The sequence below is a fragment of the Vitis vinifera genome, chromosome 4 (assembly GCF_030704535.1).
Source record: "Vitis vinifera cultivar Pinot Noir 40024 chromosome 4, ASM3070453v1".
Lineage (NCBI taxonomy): Eukaryota > Viridiplantae > Streptophyta > Magnoliopsida > Vitales > Vitaceae > Vitis > Vitis vinifera.
In genome coordinates this window covers 20,968,437-20,992,105 of record NC_081808.1, presented here as the reverse complement: position 1 = coordinate 20,992,105, position 23,669 = coordinate 20,968,437, and the positions used below count along the sequence as shown (strand labels likewise).

At 38.3% G+C, this 23,669-nt stretch overlaps 1 protein-coding gene across 1 annotated transcript; it reads left to right on the top strand.

Annotated features, from left to right (window-relative positions):
- The first annotated feature begins 1,594 nt into the window (after positions 1–1,594).
- Positions 1,595–23,569, top strand: LOC100252322 (zinc finger CCCH domain-containing protein 44). Its single transcript, XM_010650776.3, has 10 exons — positions 1,595–2,313; positions 2,444–2,523; positions 7,601–7,788; positions 11,076–12,000; positions 12,100–12,227; positions 13,251–13,310; positions 13,405–13,455; positions 13,673–13,743; positions 20,457–20,611; positions 20,695–23,569. Exons 1-10 carry the CDS (start codon positions 1,916–1,918, stop codon positions 23,205–23,207), a joined length of 4,569 nt encoding a protein of 1,522 aa, XP_010649078.1. The 5' UTR covers positions 1,595–1,915; the 3' UTR covers positions 23,208–23,569.
- The last annotated feature ends 100 nt before the right edge of the window (positions 23,570–23,669 follow it).

The following is a 23,669-nucleotide window of genomic DNA, read 5'->3' as shown; positions in this document are numbered from 1 at the left end:
TTAATTCAATCAACCTAAATTCAACTCGAGTTTAAAAAAATAAGGTTGAATTGAGGTTTGAGTTGAGTATCTTGGGTTAAAGATCAAATTATATTTAATTTGAGTTAATTGTTTCTTAATTTGAGTTAGACTTGAATGACCGATGAATTTGACCAACTCACCCAAATTACAATTCTAACTTTGAGATTCTATTGAAAATCATTAATATTCACAACAATGTTCTTCACATCGTTTGCTTTTTTAATAGTGAGATGCATATTTATCTTAACCAAAGGATCGGGGGATTAAATATTATTAATATTTTATTATTTTTTATTTATAAAAATATTAATAAAAGCGATCCCTATAATTTAATTTTTTTCTATCTTTTTTATTATCCTCATTATATGTATGTCTTTTGATTATTTCCTCTCATAACGTGGTAGACCTTCTTTTATGAAAAATTCAATATAAATGAATAAATAAACTTATTTATATTAATAAATTTTTAATCATACAAGACTTCAAGAATTTTGTTGACTTTTAATTCTTATTTGCTTGTGGGATGAAAAAAATAGAAAAACCGAACAAATGATGACAGTGAATACTAGTATTAGTGAAGATTAATGAATGTTAAAATTTAATTCTTGATAATTAAAGATAAACTTAATTCCATTATGTTTTAATTATTGATTTAAAATTTATTATTTAGTTCTTATAAAACATGCTAATACTTTATAATGCATTCACATTAACTTGATTTTAAGTCAAATGATGTTTAAATTATTAAATCATGTTAAATCATCAAGTTGATTTATTAAAATTATTTTTGATTTTACATTGCATTATTAAAATATTTTATAAGACATATTTAAATATTTAATGATTTAAATTAAATTATTAAGTCATTAAATTGATTTACTAAATGTCATTTTAAATCTTGTATAAATTATAAAAAAATTAAAATAAAGTATAAGAAAATAAAAAATAATCTATTTATTTGATTTATAGAATAAAATAAAAAGTAAAATTAAGAGAAAAGTGTGTTTTATATAGATAAAAAATTATTATTTATTTATTTTTTAAATGTGGACAGTGAAAAAGGGTTTGTTAATGCAACTTTTGAAAAACATGAATGAGCAGGTAGGTTTTGGAAACCATTTTTATTTTTTGAAAAATAGTTATATTATTTGAAAATAGAAACACAGATATACTCTCTTAACAAAATAATTAATTTTATTTACTTTTTCAAATAATTAATATGGTGGAGGTTTCGCAGATGTAGGAAAATAAAATTGAAGTTCATTGACCCAAAACGATATTCTCTTGAATGGTGAATACAGTTAAATATTTAGATATGCTTGAATGGAAAGTGCACCTTCTGAATTTTGGGCTTTAATAAAGTATTTTTATTTATTTATTTTTATTTTTAAAAGAAGGGGGAAAAGTGAAATACCAAAAAGCATTTGTATAATAAAATAAAAAGATTATTGGTATGAAAGGGTTAGGCTAATACAAATTGACCGGGGCGGGGGAAGGTTTAGCTTTTTAGAATCAAAAAGTTTATTGAGAAAGCTTATTAATCACTGGAAACGCGCCTTTCTATCACTGACCAAATGTTCCAAGTGGACCCACCTCCAATCTGGTGCCCAGTACCCACTCTGCGAAAATGATAATCACGTGGCACTTGGAATTCGAGAATCCAAGAGGTAGAGCCGGGTCCGACGCTCCATTCCGCAAACCTCCGCAAACCCTCAGAGCCTTACCAAACGGGGCCGTCCTTCGATGTCGTCCTGGACTGGACTTCATCTAATCTGATACACCCTCCCTAAACGACGCCGTCGCCATGATCCTGAAACCACGTACTCCAATCGATTTCCCAAATCTAGGGTTTCTGCGCAGCGTTTTCGATTAAATACGGTCTCCCCAATTCGCCATGGAAGGAGGAGCAAAGCAACAGGAGCTACCAGTTTCGGCTCTCTACAGACCTCACCTGCAACAGGAGAACCCTAGCTTCAACAGTTTACAACAGACGCAAGCGCTTTTGTGCTTCAACCAATGCGAACCAGCTCATGAATTGGACGATTCTCAGCTCGTTGGAGCGCCGACGGTTGTCGCTGGTCATGCTGAAATGGATGTGAAACAAGATGATCCTGTGGCGGAGTCGGAGACGCTGACGGAGGTGAAAGTTACGGATAAGAACGCCGGGAAGCGAAAGCGAGGTCGGCCGCCCAGGGGTCAGGCGAAACCGCCGCCGCCGAAGAAGAAGAAGGACGAGGAGGACGTCTGTTTCATATGCTTCGATGGCGGTGATCTCGTGCTCTGTGACCGCCGGTGAGTGATGCCATCCCAATTGTGGAGAGTTCGTGCCTATTAGGGTTTACTTTGCGTGCTCGGCTTTATTGTGCTTTTTTCTGTTGGTGTTCATTCATTTCCACTCTTTTTTGCGTTTTTTATATGTTAGAGGCTGCCCTAAGGCATACCATGCGGCTTGTATTAAGCGGGACGAGTCATTCTTTCGATCAAGGGCGAAATGGAATTGTGGTACGTTGTGGTTTATTAAACTGTAGATTCACTATATTTATTGTGTTTGTTTGAATTATATTAATTTTAATTTTTAATAATTAAAATTTTGTTGCATATTCACTTTCCATAGTATTTGCCCTGAGGTTTTTGTGATTGATGGGTTTTTGACTTAATAGTTGTAAATGCGGAGAGCTCAGAATAGGGCAGTAAGTTCTATCGTTAAATATCCACATAATTTCCACATACGAAATACAATGACTATTCTGATGGTTGTCATCCATATCACAATGGAAAAGCCCATTAAGAGGACTCCTTGCCACAAGGCTTCCTTGGATTACCAGTTTTTGGTCCAAACTGTAACTCTTGCTTCATCTACTCTCATTGGGTACCATGTGTGGGTCCTATTGACAAAAGTTCAAATCCAAACTCATTATAATGTGTGTCCAAATTTTATGAGCTCTCTTCTAAATTTGTTGGCCCATGTTATGTGCTAACTTTGAGTTCCACACAATTGCAATGGTTGTGCTGGAGAGTTCCAACCACTCAAGTATTTGGATTGATACCGTTTCTTGTATTTCAGATTCACTTAATTGTAGCATCTGGTAGCATATGCATATTATTCCACTTATTTGTCCTTTCTGAATGCATTTCCAAGTTTCCTTGCAAAATCATCAAGGTATTTAAGGGATTTCTTCTCAAGGAGCCTATTAAAAATGGGATTTACTTGGAAGTAAGTGTAGGGCTATAAATGAACCAGGATGTTTGCAAACTACTTGGTCTGAACTTAGTAATGAGCTTGGTCAAACCCATCAATTTGTAAAACAAGCCAAGCTTGAGCCTCTTAATCTGAGCTCATCGTCCTAATGAGCTTGGTGACTGTATGAATTATATAAAGTTTGGAGCTGTTTTGGATAGCTTTCTAATCTATGCTAAAACTATAATTTTTCGAAAGGTAATATTTGGTATTGTGAAAATTTCAGTAAATATGAAATAATTTTCCCTATAAGTCAAAATAGTGCTTCTATTAGAATTGGCATTTTCTTAACTTCCATAATAAATTCTTTTTTTAAGCAATTAGCTCTTTTAAAAGGCCTTAGTATGAAGGTTCCACTGAAACAAACACAAGGTAAACTTAAAAGCCAACCTCTTTTTTTTTTTGTCTCAAGTTTGCCATTTATATTATGCAATTCCTGGGCATATGGTGAATTTCTTCATCATAATTATTATTATTATTAGTTTTTTTTGATAGGCAAAAGAGATTATATAATAACAGTAAGCGAAAGGTGCATCAAGGTACACACGATGTATGCAATAAGTACCAAAAGGCGAGTAAAAAAAGAGAGAAAAAAAATAAAAACAAGCTCCTCTCCTTACTTGGAGCTAAGCCATTCAACAAAGTCTAACATGGTTAGTGAATGATCAACTATGTGCACTTTGACCCCATTCTAAAAATGTACTCATGGAAATAAATTTGATTGCTTGGTCCGATTGTTCAATGTCTTCAAATGGTTTGATATTTTTTTTTCTTCCATAGAGTCCAAAACAAGAACAAAGGGGTGACCCTTCAAGCCTTTTTTCTGTTTTTTTGCTTGCAAAAGATTTGTGCTAATTGAGAAGGGTTCCTCTTATGGTACAATGCAGCACCCAAGCTACTCTAAATAGAGAAAAAGTGAGTTTCCAAAGAACGCTTGCTTTGGGATAATGAAAGAGCAAGTGATGGCTGATTCCTTATCATTTTGTACATAAGACATCTATTCGGCATTATTCATCCTCAATTTTTGAATCAATTGCTTGTCAAAACCTTCCTCATGTAACTTTGCAAGCAAAAAAACCTAATTTTGTAGGAGCTCAAGGATTTCATATTGTACTTGTGGGAAAGGGTTCCCTCCTTGCCCCTTGGGCTAGGGAGGATTAAAGAAATTTAACTGAGAACTTTCCATCTTTGAATACCTTCGAACTCATTCTATCATCTTCATCATTTCTGCAAAGCTTGTTTGTAATCTCTGCAAAAAAGCTACCATGCCTTATAGTTCCCAATTATGGAGTTATCTTGAGAAGCGGAGACTCCATTGACCTCCCTCTCCTAATTGCTCCGACACCTTCGCTATCCAGGAATCTTTAGAAGTGGCTATAGAGAATGATGTTGGGAATGACTCTTCCAAACAAAGGTCATCTTCTTCTTTCCCTTTGTAGTTTAAAGAGCTTTGAGGAAATTCTACTCTAGGGTCCTGAAGTTCTGAAAGTAGGACTGACCTTTTGAGAATCTTCCCCTCTGGTGAAGGAAGTTTCATTAATGTGTCGGGTTTAAGACATGGGAGGAGAGTTGGGTTTGGATAGATTTGAACATGGGAAGAACAAAGGTAATCAGTTCTAGGGTTTGAGAGATTTGACCATGGATAGATTCAATTGGTTTCTTATTTGATTTGGCTGAGGTGGCAAGTTTTTAATTTAATAGGTGAAGAAAGCGTGAAATTCAACTTAGATCCTCCTCTAAGTCAGCTATTTTTTCTTCGTTTCTTATTTACATCCACCAGGCCAGGCGGGAAGGGGTGAAGCTGTTTTGAGCCAAACCGTGACCATTTCTATAGTTGTTGAACTCTTTTGATATCTGAGTTCCTGAGCTGGAACATGCTTGCTTGAGTTGAGTTTGAATTTGAATATTATGTAGTTTGGTTAAACTGAGCCTGGACATCTCAAAACTTGACTTGACTAGACTAAATTTCTTTGTGGTCCTAGTGCTGTAATCTTCTGTAAAATGCTAAGGATTAAGAGTTGTTTAATCACTCTTTTAAATTATTTTCTCATTTAGAATGTAATGTTTGCATGCATTTGTCTGTGTGTGTGTGGATCGGGTTGTGGGTATTTCCTAAAGAGATACAATTTCAATCAGGATGTAAGCATCATAGTCCATGCTTATATGAGTTTTGCTTGCATTTTTATGAATATGTTATGGGTTATGGCTTTCATTTCATTATTTTTTGATAGGCAAATAAAGTGAGTGTATTATATAATAGGCACCAACAAAAATAGTGCACCAAGGTACATGGGACGTGTTCAATGGTCACCAAAAGGCAAAGCTTAAAAAGAGGGATATAAAAAAAAAAACTACACTCCTTACCTCTATGATAACTTTTTTTTTTTGATGAATAAATAGCAGTATATTAATAAAAAGAAAAAAGGCACATCAAGGAATCGTCCCAAAGTATACAGGTGGTATACAAAAAAGGTTAAAGAACCCCTTAAACAAAGCCTAACCAATCTACAAAATCCACATAGGAAGGGAGGCTAGAGTCTAAAAACCCCTTGACCCACACCCAAAGGTTACAAAGGAAAAAAAATTTACACCCTTGAACCGAGTGACCCTTATTTTCAAAAGCCCTACTGTTTTTTTCCTTCCAAACTATCCAAAAAAGACACAAGGGAGTTGAAAGCCACACTTTCTTCCTCTTCTTTCCCACACAAGACTCAAGCCACCCCAATAACGCCTCTCTAACTGAATATGGGAGAACCCATGACACCCCAAAAAGGGAAAACAGTAAGTTCCATAAACTTCTTGCCAGCGCAACCAATCAACAAAATCAATTAAAGACATTGAGTCTTCATCTATATACAACTTAACCCAAAAGAAAAGATTATGTGCTTTTCAGCCTTTGGTCTGAATGCTCTTCATTTTCAAATGATTTTTGATTTTTTTCCTTTCATATTGTTCAAAAAATGTATAAGGGAGCAACTCTCGACAACATTTTTTTTCCTTTTTTATTCCACAAAAGAGTCATGCTAACCTAAAAAAGTCTCTTTGATCTTGGAGGATATCACCCAAGATAAGCCAAACACAGAAAATAGCTGCAATAAACTCCTTGATAAGGAAGGTGGTGTGGGGATTCTTTGTTGTGTGTATTCTTCCCTTCCTTGTTTGCTTTAATTGATGATAAGGAAGCATGGGTGGTGGATATTGGGACCCTTTGGCTGAGTGGGGTTGGGCGGGATGAAACCCTTGTTTCTCAAGAGCCTTTAATGATTGGGAGGTGGAGGAGGCGGAAAGCTTCTTGGAGTGGCTGCATGGGAAGAGAGTGCACAGAGATGTGGAAGACATGGTATTTTGGACCGAAACAAAGAGCGGAAAGTTCTCGGTCAAATCCCTCTACTATGCTCTTGAGCCGGACAACGGACAACCCTTCTCTTTTTCCTTCAAGTTGCATTTGGAGCGTGTGGGTGCAGCCCAAGATTAGCTTCTTTGCTTGGGAGGCTACATGGGGCAAAACTTTAACCTTGGATTTAATTCAAAAAAGAGGGTGGGCCTTGGTAGATAGATGTTGTTTGTGACATGAGAAGGAAGAGACTATAGACCATCTTCTTCTTCATTGTAGAAAAACTAGGGTCTTATGGGATCTACTATTTACTTTGTTTGGGGTGTCATGGAGCAGCCTTCCAGTTAGAGAGACTCTCCTTAGTTGGCATGGCTCATTTGTGGGCAAAAAGCGCATAAAGGTGTGGAGAGTAGCTCCTCTTTACATATTTTGGACGGTTTGGAAAGCGAGAAATAGATTGACCTTTAATGATGATGTGCTGTCAATCCAGAGACTCAAATACCTTTTTGTTTTTTCCCTTTGGTCAGAGGCCAAGTTGTTCATAGCTGATTGCCTTCTAACTATAGTCAATTTTATTGATTGGTTGGGCTCTAGCTAAGGTTGTTTTTTGACCCAACTGGGTGCTTGTTTATTTGAACTTTTTTGGCCGGTTTGGCGGTGGGTGGATAGGTATTGTACACCTCGAGTCGCTCTTTTGGTGCCTCTTCTTAATAGATCTTTTCTTACCTATCAAAAAAAAAAAAAAAAAACTCCTTGACTTGGCACAGTGAAGGAAATGTAATCATTTCATTTTGAGTGGTGCATGGGTTAGTTTTTGTTGTCATGTAATGCTTATGTATGTGGAGTAACGTATTTTGCTATCTATCCTCATTAATGTTTCTTTATGTGAGTGCCAATTGTCATTTCTGTCCTTTATCATCTTACTCTTTCTTGTTTGGAAACCTTATTGTTAAAGACGTGGACATGATTTATTAATTTCCTGGCATCATGATTGTTGTACATTTCAGGTTGGCATATATGTAGCAACTGTGAGAAGGCTGCCTACTATATGTGCTATACTTGTACATATTCCTTGTGCAAGGGATGCATTAAAGATGCTGATATATTGTGTGTAAGAGGGAACAAGGGATTTTGCACGACATGCATGAGAACTGTTTTGCTGGTCGAAGATAATGAGCGAGGGAACAAGGAAATGGTATGCTTAATTCTGTATTTTGGAATGTCATACTCACGCATATGCACACTTATTGCTTTTTGTATGTTTGAATGGGACTTATGTCCTTTATTATGACCTCTCTTAGCCTAGAGAACTCCCGAATTTGTTTTGCTCTCAGCCTTGTTCCAGTGTTTAATCCTGGTCATATTCTCATGGCTGTGTCCTTGATTTTGGGAACATGTGTTTCATTAGTTGATTCATTAATAAAGGCATTGGATGGTGGGTGATAAAATTGTTGGAACCATCTACTTGTATTGGTTGTGTGTTTTAAAAAATCCTAAGGTTGAAGAGGCTGAGGCATAATTTTGAAAAGGTGCAAAGGTCTTTTATGGCTTAGGGGCAAGGTGCGACCCAAGGTGTGTGCACAAGCAAACTGAAATGCAACTTAGGGCATAGGTATAATCTTATAAAATATTGTAGATTTGGACGTTTAATATCCATACAATATCACTAACTCTATTCAAAATTCCTATTCATGTAACAAAAAAATAAAGTTTTCTAGCATTTGCTCAAAGCGTCCAACAAAAAACTAATGCGGTAGTATATAATTTAATTATACAATGAGAAATTTTAGAAATAAATGTATGGAAAAAAATTCATTTTTTTGACTATTCAAACATTGATCACAACTTCACTTGGAGTCAAAATGCCATGAATCAGTTTTGATGAAAATGGTTGGAAAACAAAAAATCATCTCTGCATATTTCTGCACATGAATTAAAAAAATGCATCAATCCATGATTAGGAGCAAGAAATTAAAATGACTCATTTTTGAACAATTATTGACTTGTTATTGATCATATTTCTTTTTATTATTTTAAAATTTTATTATTATAAATAAAAAATAATTCTTATATAGAAAGCTACAATTCCGTATGTTTTGATATATCAATTATCAAGAATTGTTGTTGGATGTAAAAATGGCTATTGTAATAGTTTAAAAGTTTTCAATTCTTAATATATTACAAACCAATTTGGGCTTGTGCTTTTACACCTATCTAAATAATGTACTATGTGATACATGTTTTTTCATTAGTTTGTTGCAATCATCTAATTGAAATTATATTTCTAGAGAATTTTTGTTTTTTTTTAAATTTTTTTTATGGGTTTTAATTAGTATATTTTGCTTATCACCTGATACCAGCTGTAGATGTTGAGATTGATGCCTTTTGAATCAACTATCAATATTGGGAATTTAAATTGTGTTAGAAAGTTCGGAGCCACAGGAAAGGATATTTTGGCAAGGGATATCATCCAATGGAGGGAGTAGATTGAGGAGTTCCAAATTGAAAGAAAGGATAAGTGTAGCGGGCCTTTGCTTTTGTCTTCTAGTGCGGGTTTGTCTCTGGTTTTACCAGAGACTCTGTGACTGCGGACTTGGTTGGGTGCGGTGAAGATGTGGGTGGGAAGGATGTGGAGTCAGAGGAGAACTTTGTCGATTCTTACAAGAACTTTGTCTCCTTTAGCAAGTACTTAGGTTTGCCTATGGAAGGCTTTGATAAAGAAGTTGACTCCCTTTTGAGAAAGTTGGAAGCTCGAAAGGGTCAGAGAGTGGTGGGATTGACAGGTAAGAGGAGGCCTTCCCATGCTTCTTGGTTTGAAAGGGAACTTCGAAAGTTGGATTGCTCTGTTAATTACAACCTCTCAAGCAGCAAATGAAGACGAAGTAGGAAGTATGGGTTGGATTTGGTTTCTGAGTGCCTACGATGGGGCTTTGGGTGGGGGGATGGGAGGTGGAGAGGAAAAGGTGGTTTTCAGTCTCTTCTTGGTGCGCTAGGCTTTCACAGTGGGTGGATTCCTCGTTTTTCTTGGAATTGTGGGGTTGGGAGCCAGACAGTGACTTGGTTTTGTTAGTCTTGTACTCCTTAGCTTGTTAGGGTTTGGTTTTGTTGTTTGGGAGCCCTTTGGCTTGGGTTGTGGTTTGTTGTTTTCTTCTTTTGCTTGTGTGTACTTGGTGTGCCTTTCTCTGCACTTTTAATCTATTTGCTTATTTACCTATCCAAAAAAAACAAAGGTTAGGAACCATAGGAAAACATAAGATGTTATTGGGTGCTAACATTTTTTAGCATAATGTCATAGGACAACCATTATTCCGTAAGTTTTTTCTAATATAAATAGTGCTTTGGCCCCTTTAATTTAGAAAACAAGGTCATGACAATGTAGTTTTCCCATGAATTCAAAAAAAGAAACAAAAATGAGACATGCTTTTTCAACAAGAGGCAATCCTTAACAAGTGAGGCGCTACGATTAGTGCACCTTAGGCCTGGGTGCACTTTTAACACCTATAGACACGAGATAAGAAAAGGAAAGAAGAAGATAAATTAATTAAAATCAATCAAAAGCAAAGATATCCTTAATGAAATCCCCCCTCTCCTCTTTTATTCTTATTTTTTCTTTTTCATCTTTAAATGTTTTTATAAAAGTTTGCTTTTCAGCAAGCTTTCTCTCTCTTCAATATAACTATGCTAAGAAAGTCAAAAATAGAAAAAAAAAATCAATTAAAATCAAGCAATCATATCTGCACTAAATAAAGTAACTAACAAGGATCCTAGACACACACACCCATATTAGGCTGTGTTGACACAGGTATGTGTGGTAAAGTTGAAGATTTTGTGTATTATAGATTATAACGAAAGTGTGGGTGATGGACTCATATTTCTAAGTTGCACTAGATTATTTTACCTTGACCAATGTCTTTTTTGGCTAAACAATGCATTATTTGGTAAGAGATGACTTTCGCATCATTTATAATTAGGTCTCATTTGACATTGTATTTGATTGTGTAAAAGCTCTTTCTAACTATTAAATTTCTTTATAACATGTTTGATTAAAATTTAAAGTGATTTCAAGTAAAAATGACTTGAGACTTAAAAGCTATTTGTAGTAAGGATTGGAGAATATTTTTGCATGAGTACTTACAAGGGAGGGTTATATACATATATATATGTCTATCTATCTTAAAGAACAATTTCCTTTTTAACTAGAAGGTATAGCTGCATCTAAATGGGTCCAAAATGGTAAATAATAGATTATTTTATTACTAGAGAATTCAGTTGGGAAAACTAACCATGATGATTTATTTTATGGTAATTTTGAAACACTATCTTTGTAGGTCCTATTTTGATGCTTGGGCAATATCATAGAGGTGTTTGGTTATGTCTTTTTAGCTTGCTAGGAAACTCTTGTACCTTGACCAGTTTGCAGTTTGTTGGCTACTCCATGCTGCCAGTTTTATTTTTGTCCTTTTTTCCATGTGACTTGTGCAGGCTCAAGTAGATTTTGATGACAAAAGTAGCTGGGAGTATCTTTTCAAGGTGTACTGGATTTACTTGAAAGGGAAGCTATCTTTGACTTTAGAGGAGCTCACTCGGGCTAAAAATCCCTGGAAGGGAGCTGGTCTTATGGCTCGTAAAGGGGAATCTTCAGATGAACTTTATGATGCTAATGATGACAAGGGTTCTAGTTCAGACAGCTCTTCCGGACATCAGGAAGCAAATACTTCTAAAAGAAGGAAAACCAAGAAACAGCCAAAGTTCCTCAACAAGGACAACTCTCTAAATGTGGGAAGATCAGATGATTCCAAGAGGACATGTTTGCCTGAAGGCACAGAATGGGCATCAAAAGAGCTCTTGGAGTTGGTTGGGCACATGAAAAATGGTGATACATCTGTTCTATCTCAGTTTGATGTCCAGGCTCTTTTGCTGGAGTACATAAAGAGAAACAACCTTCGTGATCCTCGCCGGAAAAGTCAAATCATTTGTGACATGAGGCTTAGAAACCTATTTGGGAAAGCACGTGTGGGTCATTTTGAAATGCTAAAGCTTCTCGAATCTCATTTTCTTATAAAAGAGCATTCTCGGGCAGATGATATCATGCGGGGGGGTGTTGTTGATACTCTAGCTAGCCAGGTTGATGCTGATGAAAACAATGACTACCAACTAATGATAATTAAAGATAAGAAACGTAAAACACGTAAAAAGGGTGATGAGAGAGGACCACAGACTAATCTAGATGAATATGCAGCCATTGATGTTCACAACATTAACTTGATTTACTTGCGGCGTATTTTGATGGAAAATCTAATTGAAGATGTTGAGACATTTCAAGCCAAGGTTGTTGGTTCAATTGTACGAATAAGAATTTCTGGTAGCGATCAAAAGCAAGATATGTATAGGCTTGTCCAAGTTGTAGGTATTTATTATTATAAGCAGCATCCTGGATTATTTCTAACATGTCAATTATAACATAAATTATGCAAAATTGTAAAATTGTTGACAATTATGCGCACAGGTACAAGCAAGGTGGATGTACCATACAAAATTGGAAAAAGGACAGCAGATGTCATGCTTGAGATATTAAATTTGAACAAGAAAGAGGTCATATCAATTGATTCAATTTCAAACCAGGAGTTCTCTGAGGTGAGATTGTACGCAATGCTTTCTCCACATGCATATGCACATGTGAGGGAGCAGCCATATACATAGAACAAAAATATCAACTTTTGTGAAACAAAATGAAGTATTATCAACTTCTAATCTTTTATTTATTCTGTCATTACATCCCTCCTAAGCCCCAAAACCCAGAAAGGAAAAATAGAGAAAACAAAAGAAAAAAAGGATATATTATTCTTGTTTGCTTCGCATATTTCTAGGAGAAGGGTTTCTACCTGTTGAAGTGCACCATGAGGAATCGCAAGTTGCAATTTAGTTTATAGAAAATCATGTCAACTGGACAAAGTTTCTTCTGAATGTGGGGTCGTTCAAGTGTTTCTTGCTCTCTCTCTCTCTCTCTTTTCTTGCTGATTACAATCTTCTTTTTTCTTCCACTTTAAGTTTTTGCATGGATCTTAGTTTGCTATCTGATTTTCCTAGATACATAATTTTTTTCCCAACCACAGGGGAAAAGATCTAATCTTTTTTGTTATTTTCCACTTCTGAAGCTAAAAGGTGCATGTTTTTTCTTATTGAGTTGGACTGGCATCAACTTTTATTCTTAAATCTGTTATTTGAGATAGACTTAAATTCAAATGATGCATTTGATCAATATAGATTTACTCATACATGCTAGCAAAAGGGTTAATTTTTCAGAGTACAATATGGGAAACTCAAGGATTTGGAAGGTTCTACAAAATTCTTAATATAGCATAGATGGCAAATCCAAATAACTTTTTCAATCCTAGTTACTGCTTCATATTTGGCTAAAATCATCATTTTGATTATTGTTGGCAAATACATCATAATTGCAATCTTGAATGCCCAGCTAGAAATCATATGCATATCTTCCTTGATCCCTTTGTTTGACATCTATTCAAAATAATGACAAAACAAATGTTGAATGGAGCATCCATGACTTGGTCATTTTTTTTTTTCGAGTGCTCAAAATAATAAAAATATTGGATATTTTTTGTAAGAAACTGTTTGCTGTGTTGATTATGTTTTCAGGATGAATGCAGACGCTTGCGCCAGAGCATAAAGTGTGGACTTGTTAACCGGTTGACTGTTGTAAGCATGCATAACTACATGTTAAGTTCAGTTGTATGATTTGGCCTAAACATTTGTGGCAGCATATTCTAAAATGATCCATACCTTGTTGTAGGGTGAGATTCAGGAGAAAGCAATGGCACTTCAGGCAGTTAGAGTGAATGATGTAAGTTCTTTACATGTTAATTATAATGCATAAATCATGCTAGTTTGTCTTTACTTTGTGAGGAGGTTGGTCCTATTCTGTGTGTTCTATTTTGATTCAATCTTTGTGCTCTTTTATGTACCCTACAACTTGTTGTTGTCATTTCTATAGAAACTCTGTAGTTAATTTCTGAAAACTTGCTCTGCTGCTGTTGATGTTGCCATTTCTCTGATGTTAGTGGCTTGAAACGGAGATATTGCGGCTTAATCATCTACGTGATCGAGCGAGTGAAAAGGGGCACAGAAAGGAATATCCTTTGTTCTCTGGTGCTTTTCTTTTAATATCTTGCATGCAAATTTTTTCTTCATTTAGGATATTATTTTACTCTGATTTAACAATGCTCTATGATAATAAGGGCTAAGACTGGTTAGAAGGGATGAAGATGGAGGTTGTGCAAAACAAGCTAATATTATATGACCTTAAAATCCATGGTAGGCATTTGAGTTTTTCATTTACTTCTTGCTGAACTCAGGGTGCTTTACCCAAATGACACCATGGAATTTTTGTTTAATGTCTTTAGGTCAAAGATCAACTCATGTTAATTCATTTGAGTGACAAATATTATTAATAAACACCAATCAGAAAGGGGGGACCAAAGAAACAAAGGGACTAGATAGATGCCTTTAGTGATTGAAAATGACTTCTCCAAGCTTTTGAAAGTCCTTTTCTCTGTAGCCATATGGTCTACTACAAACAGAACAGGGCCATCCTCCAAACCTTTCTTCGCTTCTTAGTTACTGTAACCGAATCAAGGTAATTCTCAATTCCCTTGTCTTTATTAGATGAATAATACTTGTTTATATATACAATTGAGAGTCCTGAATTAGGAAGGTATTATCCCTAAGGAAACAACCAAATTATGGTATGTACAGATATATACAGCTAACACTCCCCCTCAAGCTGGAGCATAGATGTTGATCATGCCCAGCTTGTTACAAAAGTACTCAACTCGAGTTCCATTTAGAGCTTTTGTAAAAATATCCCCAAGTTGCTCTCCAGTCTTCACATAGCCAGTAGAGACTAGATTTTCCTCAATCTTTTCACGAATGAAGTGACAATCGACCTCAATGTGTTTGGTTCTTTCATGATAGACTGGGTTCGCAGCAATATGAAGAGCGGCTTGATTGTCACACCAAAGCTTTGCTGGCATTGTGCACTTCATTCCCACTTCACATAAGAGTTGATGTATCCATATGATTTCACAAGTAGCCTATGCCATGGCCCTGTACTCAGATTCTGCACTCGAACGGGATACAACACTCTGCTTCTTACTTTTCCAAGCCACTAGATTCCCGCCAAAGAATACACAATAACCTGTAGTGGATCTTCTATCAAACTTAGAACCTGCCCAATCCGCATCAGAAAAACACTCAATGCGAGTGTGTCCCTGACTACTATATAGTATGCCTAGACCAGGAGCCTTCTTTAGGTAGCACAAAATCTGCTCTAAAGCCGCCCAATGCTTTATTGTAGGCGCAGATGTGAACTGACTAACAACACTTACTGCATATGCAATATCTGGTCGCGTCACGGTGAGATAATTCAGCTTCCCAACCACTCTCCGATACCTTTCAGGGTTGTAGAAGGGATCTCCATCATCTGGCATAAGTTGTACATTAGGAACCATCGGGGTAGTACATGGCTTTGCTTCTATCTTACCGGTCTCTTTAAGCAGATCAAGCACATACTTCCTTTGTGATAAGAACATCCCTTTCTTGCTCCTTGATACTTCTATTCCCAGGAAATACTTCAGTTCACCCAAGTCCTTTGTATGAAACTTGGAATGCATGAATGTCTTAAGATCAGAGATTCCTGCATGATCATTTCCTGTAATAACTATATCATCGACATAGACCACAAGAAGTATGATACCGGCAGCTGATTTCTTGTAGAAAACGGAGTGATCTTTCTCGCTCTTGTTCATGCCAAATGCTTGAATCTCCTTACTGAATTTTCCAAACCAAGCACGGGGACTCTGCTTCAATCCATAGAGAGCTTTTTTCAGACGACAAACCTTCCCATACTCCCCCTGAGCAACAAACCCAGGAGGTTGCTCCAGATAGACCTCTTCCTCTAGATCACCATGAAGAAAAGCATTCTTGATGTCTAACTGATGTATCATCCACTGTTGGGAAGCAGCAATAGAAATAAATAGTCGAACTGAATTGAGTTTGGCAACTGGAGAGAAAGTATCAGAATAGTCTACTCCATATGTCTGAGCATATCCTCTAGCTACAAGCCTGGCTTTCAATCGTGCCACAGAGCCATCAGGATTAACTTTTACCGCAAAGACCCACTTGCAGCCAACAACTTTCTTTCCTTGAGGCAAATCGACAAGTTTCCATGTATGATTATCCTCCAATGCACAGATTTCTTCAAGCATTGCATTCTTCCAACCAGGATGATTCAGGGCCTCTGTAACAGTTTTAGGTACGGAAATAGAATCTATAGAGGCTACAAGGACACTGGAGGAAGATGACAGGTGATCATAAGACACAAAGTTAGCAATGGAATAGATAGATTTGCAGTGCCGTTTACCTTTCCGAAGACTAATAGGAAGGTCGAGATCACTGGAAGGATCAGATGACGAAGGAGCTGGTGCAGGACATGTATCGGTTGTCACTGGGCGCCGAGAGTACACCTGAACAATTGGTGGTTTGGCTGGAGCAGGAGGAATATGAACAACAGGACCCGAAGGAGCAAGAGATGCATCAGAATCGACCACACTTGATTGCCCAACAGTTGGTCTTGAATTAACCACTTGATACACAAGCCATTCTTCATCCTCCTCACTTGCAGAACTCGTGGGTGAAGAGAAAAATGATGTGTCTTCTGAAAACACAACATCCGTTGATACTAGATACTTATTGAGATCAGGCGAGAAACATCTATAGCCCTTTTGCAGTCTTGAGTACCCCAAGAAAACACATTGTAACGCCTTAGGATCAAGTTTAGTAACAAAAGGCCTTGTATCTCTAACATAGCATGTACATCCAAAAATTCTTGGGGCCAGTGAAAAAAGTGATTTCTGTGGATGTATTACTTTGTACGGAATATCACCTTTAAGCACTACAGTGGGCATACGGTTGATCAGAAAGCAAGCTGTGGAAACTGCATCAGCCCAAAACTGTTTCGGAACCTTCATCTGGAACATGAGGGCACGAGCTGTCTCAAGTAAATGCCTGTTCTTTCTTTCAGCAACCCCATTCTGAGAAGGAGTATCAACACAAGATGTTTGATGAAGAATCCCATTTTGACTCATGTAATTCTGAAATGAGTTAGACACATATTCTTTTCCATTATCGCTTCGTAATATTTTCACAGACACATCATATTGGGTTTTAATCTCAGCAGAGAAGGCACAAAAATGAGAAAATACTTCTGAACGATTCTTCATAAAATAAATCCAAGTCATTCGAGAAAAATCATCCACAAAGGTAACAAAATATCGAAACCCAGTTTGAGAAGTAACAGGACACGGACCCCAAACATCAGAATGTACTAATTCAAACAAAGACTCAGCCCGTTTATTAAGCCTTGGTCCTAAAGAACTACGATGATGCTTCGCAAAATGACACGACTCACAATCTAATGAAGGTAAAGTATCAAACTGAGGACATAATTTCTTCAACACCGGTAGAGAAGGATGTCCTAACCGACAATGAGCTTCAACAGGAGAGGCAGTACTGACACACGCAACTGGTCGAGGTACCCACTCGTCAAGAATATAGAGCCCATCAGATACATGTCCTTTACCAAATGTCCGTTTCGTCATAAGATCCTGAAACACACAATGATCAGGGAAAAATGAGACACTACAATTCAAATTTTTGGTAAGTTTACTGACAGAGATTAGGTTAAAGGCCAAATTTGGTAAGTTTAACACAGAAGATAACGTAATAGAAGATGTTGGTTTCACAGTCCCAGACCCTTTAATCTCATAGGTAGAACCATCAGCAACAGTAACAGGAGGAGCAGAATGTGTTCTGAAGGTAGAGAAGGTTTTATGATTACCTGTCATATGATCTGTGGCACCTGAATCAATTATCCATTTGTTTGAGGAGGAGACAAGACATGTTTTACCTGACTCTGCCAGAGCACTAACAGGAGTAGATGCTTTCAGTGCGTCTTGATACTGTGAATATTTAGAAAACTCCTCTGCTGTCATTGTGACGATCTTGTTTGAGGAGTCTGAAAATGTAGCAGTATCAGATGTAGCAACATTGGCAGTTTGAATTCTCCGATTTCGATTTTGCAATTTCCTGCAGTTCTTCTTGGTATGGCCAACCTCATGGCAGTAAAAACACACAATTGTTGTACTTGAATCATTGCCCCGATTTTCAAATGCCCTGTTTCCGCCCCTGTTATTCACCCTTCTTGCATTTTCTGCATTTTCTCCTTTTGCAACAAGAACATTGGTGTGCTGAGAAGATGAGACATTCTCAGTTCGTAGAACTCTACTGAAAACTTCCTGAAGGGAACCAATGTCAGAACCAGAAAGAATCTGAGATTTTGCAGTCTCAAACTCAGATGGGAGACCGGATAAGAAACTCATAACAGCCATCTGTTCCCGTTGAGCCTGTTGTACTCTAACATCCGGACTGAAAGGCATAAGTGCATTCAATTCCTCATATACCTTCTTGAAGTCCATAAAATATGCAGTGAGGGATTTAGCTCCCTTCTCAGGACAATGAAAAGCATTCCATACATCATACATCCGAGATACATTTCCTTTTCCAGAGTACAGAAAATCAAGATAATCCATTAGCTCTTTAACAAATTCACAATGACTCAGCAGACCAACGATATCACTATTAATAGAGTTTTTCATCTGCAGAAATAACCGTGCATCATCTTGCATCCAAAGTTTTCTAGTGTGATCATTAGGAGGTTCCTCAGTCAAGTGGTCATCTTTAGCAACACTTCTCAAATAAATTTTGATAGTCTTGCTCCATTCAATATAATTAGACCCATTTAATTTGTGTTCAGTTATTTTTGACACAATAGGCACTATATCAGCAACAGAATTCTTACTCTCTTCCATGACAATAAAATTTAATCTTCAAAGCAATCAGCCAGACCAGAAATTGCAATTTACCACTCCAAGAAGAAAAAGACAAATACCTCTCTTACAAGGTGACAAAAGGGTAAAAGGGTCAAAAGCGTGCGTCAAACCCTTGACTCCCTCTCTTTCTCACCCTGAAAGTCGTGAGTCGTGGCGACCAAGGCGGGCGAAGAAACTCAGATCGGTCCGGCAGCACGAGCCGGAGACAGAGCAGGGCTGCTGACAAACGTGGGTCGTGTGTCGGGCCCGAGAAGAATGGAGGCCGGGGCTTTCAATGATCTCGGACGACGCCGACTGTTTGATTTCTGGCGTGGATTTGGGCGCAAACACGGTGCTGCCGATGAGGAAAGGCGTCGTGCTGAGTTTTCGGTGGGGGGCTTAGGGTTCCGGCCGAGGTGAAGACCGCGTTGACGGAGAACGGGGCGAAGAGAAGGCGTGAGAGGGTGGCGGGATCTGAGAAGAAGGCGACAGCGATTCCACAGTCGTCGATGAATCTTTGCGATCCCTCGACAGTTGATCGAACACCGGATGAGAAACGTCGGAAAGTCAGATCGAGAGATGTGAAACGTCGGGACGTCAAATCGGTGAAGAAACGGCGGCCTCAAGCAACGTCGGGACGTCAAATAGGTGAAGAAACGACGGCCTCAAGCACTCCCACGCTCCGGAAACGAGAATGCGCTCCTCCCTGGGTCGGCGGTGACGCAATCCAGACCAAACACGTAACAGGTTACTGTTCCAGATTGTTAGGAACAAAACCCAAAACCCAGAAAATTCCCTTGAACCAAACGTGGCTCTGATACTATGTAACCGAATCAAGGTAATTCTCAATTCCCTTGTCTTTATTAGATGAATAATACTTGTTTATATATACAATTGAGAGTCCTGAATTAGGAAGGTATTATCCCTAAGGAAACAACCAAATTATGGTATGTACAGATATATACAGCTAACAGTTACAAACTCCCATGCCGCCTAAGTACACCTTGTTTATTGACCGAGGAGGTACCAGATAAAAACTGAATTGTGAGGATAATAGATGGCCTAAACTCCTAGTTACACCACATTGAAGCAAGATTCATCAAGCCAACTCCTCATTATTGCACAGGTAACAAAAGCTGGTTAAAACCCATCCTCTTCTCTTTGCTGGTTTACATCAGAATTCTTATCCAAGTAACCTCCCATGCAAAAAAGGCCCATTAAAGCTTGCGAAACTGATTTTTCTTTGGTTAGAAAAGGACCTCCAAAAACTGACTCCACTAAGGCATAAGAAGATTTAACAGAAAACATACCATCCTTGGCTACCAGCTTTATCCTCAAAATCCCTGTGAACCACCATTTCTGAATCAACTTAAGAAATGATTTATACTTTGCAACTCCCAATTGTGAAAATTCATTAAGCAACTAGGGTTTCAACATCCAACAAAGCAACACCACCGACCTTCTTCCATACATAAGCACCCAAGCATCTTTAGCAGCAACCGATGAAAAACAAAGATGACAACTAGGCACTTAAAATAGAATCACCACACCGCAAGGCATGCTAACTCCCTTCCCATCATCCCTTATGAACCTGGTTCTATTCCTTTTATTATTTACTATTGGTATTTATTAATTAAGTTTAAAAAAGAATCTCAATTATTAGGCAATGTGTTTATTTTATGGACTTTTGTTTCTTTATTGTAAAGCATGTGTGGCATTGGAGATGCCTTACTGAATTTTCTTCCTTTTATGCTCCATTTGATGACCAAGGAGTGTAAAAGAATGGAAGGAAACTTGGAATGTTACTACAGCCTCTCCAAAGTTTACTGGGTCTTGTTTATTTTCTTCTCATCTTTGTGGTAGTCAAACAGAGCACTAGGTGTAATTTTATATCAGGTATTCCTTGACCATGTTGCACGCTTAGAGAATGTGTAGAGAAATTACAGCTTCTGAACACACCTGAGGAACGTCAGCGAAGGTTTCGTGAAACTCCAGAAGTACATGCTGATCCAAATATGGATCCAAGTTATATGTCTGATGAAGATGCTGGAGAATCAGACGATAAGAAACAAGGTTTCTTTCATTGCCCTTCTTTTTGTTATATTTTCTTTTTGAAGTTTTTTTCACAGTGTGAACTTTTTGATTGATAAATGCAGATGTTATACCTAGATTTTCTGGCCTTAGTAAAAAGGGAAGAGAGCCATTCTCTCCAAGAAGAGGAGGTGATATTCCAAATGATATGGGGAGCAGGGCACTTAAAAATTTGGTCACCACTAATGAAAGAGGCAGAAACAAGTGTACAACATTTCTCCCTGAGAAAGAAGAAGGTGCTGCTAAGGCTCATGAGAGAGAGAAAGAATCCTCACAGAATCAGGGAGGAGATGCATATGGGTCCAACTGTTGGGAGAAACCAAGAAACCAGGTTGATCCTATTGGTTCAGTAACTGGTGGTTGTACTAATCAAGCTGTGGTGAGATCTGGATTGTCTTCTGGGGTTGCATCAGAAACTTCCACCACCACTCTTTCTACAGGGACAGTACTATCTGCTAATAATGAGAATGACAAAATATGGCACTACCAGGATCCAGCAGGGAAAATTCAAGGACCATTTGGCATGGTGCAGCTGCGGAAGTGGAGTGCAAATGGATTCTTCCCACCTCATCTGAGAATATGGAGGATGAATGAAAAGCAAGATGACTCTATACTTTTGACTGATGCAATGAATCTGCAGTACCATAAAGAGCCACCTCTGCAGAATAACAGCCTTTTACAGTCTCAGCAAGTTAGAGTTGTCTCAAAGGATAGAGAAAATAACTGGGATGGTGGGTTGAATGGTAGTATGAATGCTACTTGGATAGGGAATAAACTAAATGAGGGGCCTGGTAATTCAAATGATGCAACCATTTCTAATGGTAACAATGAACTTGTGAAGAGAGATGGGTGGGGTTCCTGTTCTTCTAGTTGGAGTACACCTGCAGATATCATGAATTCCAAGGAGGTAGAAATTGGAAGTTTTTCTCAGGGTTGGGACTCATTGAAAGGCAACAGTTCTTGGTCTGATCAGCCCCAGGTCTATAGTTCACTTTCCTCGTCCACATTGTCTGGGAAGTCATTTGGAACTGGGTTGCATCAAGGAAGAGAAGGTCATGGTGTTGAAAGATGGGACCCTGGTCAGAATCATGGAAACTTGAATTCACACAGAACAGCAGTTGTTCAAGTTAACAGTGGACATTCAGGTCAATCTCCCAAAGAAAACTGCAGACCTCTGTCCATAATCAGTTCTTCGAGTGGCTGGGATTCCAACTTTGATGTTGTATCTGTGGCTAAATTATCTAAAACATTGGAGCAGGATCATGACATAAACTTCCCAAATCTACCCAGTCCCACACCAAAGCCAAGTGATGGGGACTGGAAAGGTCAGGCTGCTGAAAGCAAACAGTCCGTATCATCAGATGTTCCTGTTCAAGATTCAGGTCCTAGCTGGAGCACTGCTTCCAGTCTAGTGGGCGGTGGCACAAAACTTCCTGAAGTAGCTAGTGATTGGGGAGGATATTCTTCCCCTACTCCAATGAAACCATCTGTTGAGGAATGGGACTCCACTCTAGCATCTGTTTCTTCACTGAAACCGACTGAAGTAGCCTCTGATCATGCTGCTACTCCTACTTCAGAAAGTGTCCAGCTGACTCATTCTTCTCCACCCTATCCAACACCTAATGCATCTAGTTGGCAGCCAATTGATACTGGGCCCACTGAGATTAGCTCTGTAACTGAGGCATCGGTTTCAGATCTCTTGGCTGAAGTTGAAGCAATGGAGTCCCTTGATGGCCTGCCTTCCCCTACTTCAGTTATGAAATGCAGTGGGGAATTGACCCAGGGTTCTAAAAATGATTGTTTTAATTCTGTTGAGGGATTGAGCCCAACACCTGATCCAGCGAAAAATGATGCTTTGAGCTCCACTGGCGATTTCCAATTAACTTCTCAATCGACTATGAGTGCTGAACCTTGTGGGGCATCTCATACTGATGTTCTTGATCCTGATAAGAAGTCTGTGGGGCATTCCTCTTCTAATGATAAGGTGGAGGTGGAAAAGAAGCCCAGTGATGGTTCTGTCAACCAATGGGAGGCAGGTTCAGATATCCAGCCTCCTGCACCATCCACTGACGTTCCAGTTAACCAATGGGAAGCTGGTTCAGATGTCCAGCCTCCTGCGCCATCCATGGCAAGTTGGAACGTGGCTGCCACGGATAATGATGGGAGAGCAGTGTCAGAAACTACAGATACTGGTTGGAGAGCAGTGCAGGGGAATTCAAATTTGGAGTGGGGAGGACCAACTCAAGGGAATATAGAAGTGGGTTGGGAAAGCAGTCAGGGAATGGCACAAGGAAATGCAAACGTGAATTGGGGCACTTCCACTGGGAACCTCGCTGTGTGGGGAGGACAATCTAAATACAGTGGGGGGAGATTTTCTGGTCCCAGAGACCGGGTTTTTCAGGTTGGGGATTCAGGTTTTGATAGGGGTAGAACTTCATTGAACAGGCAGTCAACATTTGGTGGAGCCGGAGGTGGAGGATTTTCTTCCAGGAATCCTCCCAAAGGGCAGCGAGTCTGTAAATTTTTCGAGAGCGGGCACTGCAAGAAGGGAGCATCATGTGATTATCTGCATCCATGATTGCTGGCTTCCACAGAAACCGAGTGCACATTATTATCTGTTGTGTCATCCTCATGGAGGTTTGATCTACCAGTTGCTGATGCTAAAATTTGACCAAAAAAAAACAAAAAAAACCTTTTAATGTAGCGGCATAAAACATGCTTTTATTTCTTGGACAGCTTATCGGTCCCGGAAGTATATGGGGGATTGAATCATATCCCCCTCCTTGTAATGTGCATACAAGGGAATTGCCCTGGACTTAATGCCTTATTTTTGTTAACTCATAGCCCCATTTTTTGTAATTGATACCAATCAAGTGGATGGATTGTACTTTTAAATCTTATGTAAAATTGAATATAATGATCCTTGGGATGCCTCCATGAGTCATGTTGTCAAGTTATCTTTCAAACTTAGGCGCTGTATTCCAGTGTCAGCATATCCATCTGCCAGAAGTTAGAACTTAGATCTCAATTAGCCCGTTTG